The 5,385-nt window shown below is 34.2% G+C and overlaps 1 protein-coding gene across 1 annotated transcript; it reads left to right on the plus strand.

The window, feature by feature from the left end:
- The first annotated feature begins 2,462 nt into the window (after positions 1–2,462).
- LOC102491651 (olfactory receptor 4C11-like) lies at positions 2,463–3,383 on the plus strand. Its single transcript, XM_006157906.1, has one exon. It carries the CDS (start codon positions 2,463–2,465, stop codon positions 3,381–3,383), a length of 921 nt encoding a protein of 306 aa, XP_006157968.1.
- The last annotated feature ends 2,002 nt before the right edge of the window (positions 3,384–5,385 follow it).

Consider the following 5,385-nt stretch of genomic DNA (forward strand, 5'->3'; position numbering starts at 1 on the left):
TTCCCTAAGCTTCATAGTCCATTTTTCAAAACTATTAACTCATGTTGAAAGTGAATTAATAGCTTTGAAAACTGGAAATAAGCTCTTGGAACACCTGTAACAATAATCATAATAAAAGCCACCAGTGTAATTGGATATAGTGCATAGCTACATCTATATACCTTTGCAGGTTGAAATGTCTTACTTTGTTACTTATGTTTATGTGAAACTCAAGGGACTTGTTAAATGCCAGACCACTAGTGGGCAGTGGGGCAGCCCGCAGACTGGTTTCAGACTACTGAGTGATCAATGTGCATACTCTTTCAATTCTAGGTCAAATAGTTCCATGAGAATGGGATTATCATCATTTAGCTACAAAATATTGAATTATTTACTGTAAAATCTATCCTTTAGAAATTATATTATTCTCACCACAGATGGTTTCTCTATTGCACTAACAATGATAAATAATCTTAAATGATTAGTGATCTCAACTCTATCAATATAGTAAAATATAATGTTATTCATATTAATCTGGGAAGATAAAGAGATAACGTCACAGATAAGTGTTTTTTTCCATGTGCTTCAACATTTTTGCAAAATCATCAACATTGAAACATTAACAATTCTTGAATGTATTCAAAGAATCTAGAAATAAACACATATGCAAATATACTTTTTAATGTTTCTGGAAGATCATAGAAGAAATTAAAAATAGGGTCCGCAGGTAGTTTTGAGGCTAAAGCACTGGATTCTACAGGACTGGCTCTAGGATTTGAGTACCAGACCCAGCAGACTAAAAACCATTCCAGGCACAAAATGCAGACATGCCCAAACTCCTGAGAGGAGAATGGAGGAGAAGGGATTGCTGCATGACCATCTCTCCTTAAGGATTGATTTCTCACTTTTTCTCTGAAGAGAAAAAAAAAAAAATTTAATGAAAAGAAATTAAAAGTAGTAATTTCTAGCGTAGAATGAAAGAGTTAAATGATTTGGAGGATGATTTTAATTTTTTTCATACATTCTCTGTTTACTGTGAATATTTTATCATGGTCACAAATGATTTTGTAAAAAGTATATAGTTAATAAAAGGATACAAAATATTAAAATAATTTTAATAGTTTTCAATAACACTTACAATCTCTAGTATTTGGGTAAGAATATTGTACTTGAAAAATTATTCTAGAGTTGTATGTGAAGTTGTTGTTTATAAGTTTAAATACTGAAAGCCAAATAAATGTCTCAATGTGAACATAGTAAATAAATAAAAGCCTCATAGAAATTTATTACACCATTAATTAGTAATTGAACTGCAGAAAATATAATAGAAGAATAGTTATATTAACAATTTTAAGTCAAAGTTAGCATATGGAGTGCCATTACATGATGATTTCTATTTAAATTTTATTTATTATTATAATAATCTTGTTTACATTACATTGAATCACATATGTCATTACAGTGTATTACATTTCTTTTTCCATTGATGATTTCAATATATAAACTCTATATCCTATGAACAAGGACATTAGATTTTTTTAAAAATTAAAAAACTGTATATTGTAAATGAAAATTTTAAAAGTAGTACTTTAGAGGAATTATCCTGAGGAATTCAGGGTAAAGAGAGACATATAGGAATAAAAATGCTACATAGATTATAGATATATTACTAACTTACCTATTGGAACAAATTTGAAGACATTGAAGCTTAACATTTTAGTAAGATGAGCCCAAGAGTACAGAAAACAGGTTACAGAATGGTTTCCTTCAATTATGCCAACCTCAAGGTATTATCTAGATTTTTGTTAAACCATGAGTCTCAGTAAGTTGACATCTTGAACACCAGAGATAAAAGCAAAAGATTGTCAACTAGATTTTTTGAAAAACACATTTAATCCAAGATACTAAAGAGTCAGGGATGATGGACACAAAAATGAGTGAACTAAATTGGCAAGTATTTTTTCAGGAAGTATTTTCAAACGACATCAGTGCTTAATTTTACTGGAATAGTGTTTTTCAAAATGTAAAGCACAGAGATAAAATGCATAGTACATGGGTATAGGTGGGTGTAAATCTTCTCAAATTTAAAAATTCAGAATAAGGTGGGGCAAGATTTTTACACTCCACTTTTTATATGTAAATGCTGATTTTGCAAGCATTTAAGGGAAGAACATATTCTACAGTTCCCAGTCTAAATAAGAATAAAAATTTATGAAGGACTCTTATTTATTCACAAAATGCAACAGCTTTTACCCACCCAGTGAGTTTTTAAGTCTACAGATATATCTTGGAGACATCCGAGTATCTGTAGATTTACAAAGATTCATAGGGGCTTCTGGTTCACCCCCAAATCAGACCATGGAACTGAAACATGGAATTCAGAGATCAGCACACCGATCTCCATGAAATGTCATGTTTTTGTTTTTTTTTTTCTACTTGCAGGTTAAGCAGTCATCAATTACATCCTATTCACAGCTACTAATATGGTGGTGAATAACAGTGTGACTGAATTTATTCTGTTTGGGTTGACACAGGATGTTGGAAAGCAGAAAGCAATATTTGTGATCTTCTTGATTCTTTACCTTGTGACTCTGTTGGGGAACTTTCTCATCGTGGTGACTATTAAGAGAAGTCAGACTCTTGGGAGTCCCATGTACTTTTTCCTATTCTACTTGTCCTTTGCTGATGCTTGCTTCTCTACAACTACAGCCCCTAGATTGATTGTGGATTCCCTTTCTCATAAAAAGACCATTTCGTACAATGAGTGCATGACTCAGGTCTTTGCAGCCCATTTCTTTGGGTGCATGGAGATCTTTGTGCTCATCCTCATGGCCTTTGATCGTTATGTAGCTATTTGTAAGCCGCTGAGATATACAGTCATCATGCGCCGGCATGTCTGCAGTGTGTTGGTGATTCTGGCCTGGGTGGGGTCTTGTATCCATTCTTCAGCACAGATTTTTCTTGCTTTAAGATTGCCTTTCTGTGGCCCCAATGTGATTGACCACTATTTCTGTGATTTACAGCCCTTGTTGAAACTTGCCTGCATGGACACTTACGTGATAAATTTGCTAGTAGTGTCTAATAGTGGAGCCATATGCATGGTGAGTTTCATAATCCTGTTTATCTCCTACATTGTCATTTTATACTCTCTGAGAAACCACAGTGCAGAAGGAAGGCGAAAAGCTCTATCCACATGCACCTCCCACTTTATTGTGGTTGTCATATTTTTTGGTCCTTGTATATTTATATATACACGCCCACCAACCACCTTTCCAATAGACAAGATGGTGGCTGTGTTTTATACAATTGGGACACCCCTGCTCAACCCCCTGATCTATACACTGAGGAATGAAGAAGTTAAACATGCCATGAAAAAATTATGGTGTGGCAAAGCAAGACTTTAGTGGGTATATGATACTTAAGGATTTCTTGACAATGTAGTTTTTTTCTTGACAATGTAGTTTTTGTTTCATGGACTGAATAGAAAATATTCTCATCAAGAAGTAAATGGTCAAGGCATTTGTAGTTACAAATACATAAAAGAGGGATGTTTAACAGGTACATGGAAAAAATTTTGCATAAATTTCAAAAAAAAATTATAACTAAATAAACTTTAACTTTATCCCCATTTTCTCACAAATTTTGATGTCCTTTCATGTATGTGTATGTGCAATTAAAATGTATATATGTATGTATATCATGTGCAATGTTTTATATATACACAAATACATAAGCAAATACCTATTCTGAGAGGACTTCATTAGACTATGATTGCTTAAAGCTCATAATCACTTTGAGTCATGCATGATGACTTTACTTGAATTCTATCCAAATATGCCCATCCTCACATTGTAATTTTGCTTCCTGTACACATATTTCTTCAGAAAAAAATGTACTAATGACAGAATTATTGTGTATAAGCATACACAAGCAATTTTTTCTTCAGATGTCTTCTCCTGGAAGACACTATTCTGGGATTCTACCTGAACCTGAATCACTGGGGATATCTACATTGATGGACCTACAAATTCTGATAAAAGCTGGAAAATTCAATGACAATCAGACCCACAGTAAAAAACCCTTCAAAATTCAATAAAAGGTGAGGGAGGGAAGATGTGAAAGGCAGCATCAGCCAGCCTGCTGTCCTCTTGAGTATTTCACATTGTTCTTCACACATCAGAGGCAGGAAGCCGTGAGAGGGACTGGTAGCTGCAATATGCAGAACATAGAACAAGGTTAGGTATGAAGAAAGAGAAAAACTGAAATAAAAGAGTTGTCTATTTTCCAGGTGGAGATGTGATTTGTCTTCCTTATATTTAGGAATCCATTTTGATTATGTGAGGATTCGCAGGAAGAAACAAAGTTTCAGGATATTCCTTTATCATTCTAGACTAGCTTAGCTTCCCCAGCTGACATGATTATTTAGATACCAGAGTTGATGAAAGAAGATGTTTCTTGCTTCTAATAGTACCTAAAAACTCAAATTTAAAAATGAATCAAGGTGAAAAAGAATGAAGCAAAGCATTTAAGGGACATAGAAATAGAAAATGTGCAGTTGATGATAGCGTGTATAATAATGTCTTTAACTGGACTAACATATACTGTATTCATGCCGGAAAATTCATCTCATAAGCTGTAAAGATATACGGTGTTTGAATGTATAAAAATTAAAAATAATTATGATGAATAAAAGTAAATAAATAATTATTTAAAAAATTCAAGGCTGGGAGTGGTGATGTATGTTTGTAACCCCAACTCCTCAGGATGCTGAGTCAAGCAGATCAGGAGTTCCAGGTCTTGTTGGGGAACACAGTGAAACACTTCTCTTGTCTAAAACAAAACAAAACAAAACAAAACAACTCTTAAAATTCAGATATATTGGAAATATTAATGAATTAAACCGCATCCAATACAATACTTCTCTACCTTGAACTTTTTGTTTCATATTGGAATGCTTTAAGTTGTATTTTCACTTTTTTTTTGTTAGAGATTTTTGCTATATGCACTTGCTGGGAGAGACAGAGAAAGACAGAGATAAAAAGTGAGAAATAATCCCCTGGGGGGGGGGTCCAGGTCACAGTCCCTTTTCCTCCTTTCTCCTCTAGGCCTTCACGTACACATGCCTAGGTTGAGTTTTTTGTTTAATTGTTTGTTTTAGACCTGCATGAATTTTAAGCTGCCAGGTCCTGGACTGAAACCATGGCTGCCCATGGGAGATTTCAGTGACACAACTGCTATGCCATCTGCTGGTCCCTAGTTGTAATATCCTTGATGTAAGGAGAACGTATCTATTCCTTATTCTCATTGGTGACTCCTTCCTCAGCTCTCAGACCACTAGTGGTTACCTTTGAAATGTCTTAGGATTCCAAGTGACCCTTAAATCTCTAAAAGACCTCAGATGACTCC

The sequence above is a fragment of the Tupaia chinensis genome, unplaced genomic scaffold (genome assembly GCF_000334495.1).
Source record: "Tupaia chinensis unplaced genomic scaffold, TupChi_1.0 Scaffold000564_1, whole genome shotgun sequence".
Taxonomy (NCBI): domain Eukaryota; kingdom Metazoa; phylum Chordata; class Mammalia; order Scandentia; family Tupaiidae; genus Tupaia; species Tupaia belangeri.

Coding starts and splice junctions, on each gene's coding strand:
- LOC102491651 (XM_006157906.1), top strand. CDS start 2,463: ATGGTGGTGAATAACAGTGTGACTGAATTTATTCTGTTTGGGTTGACA.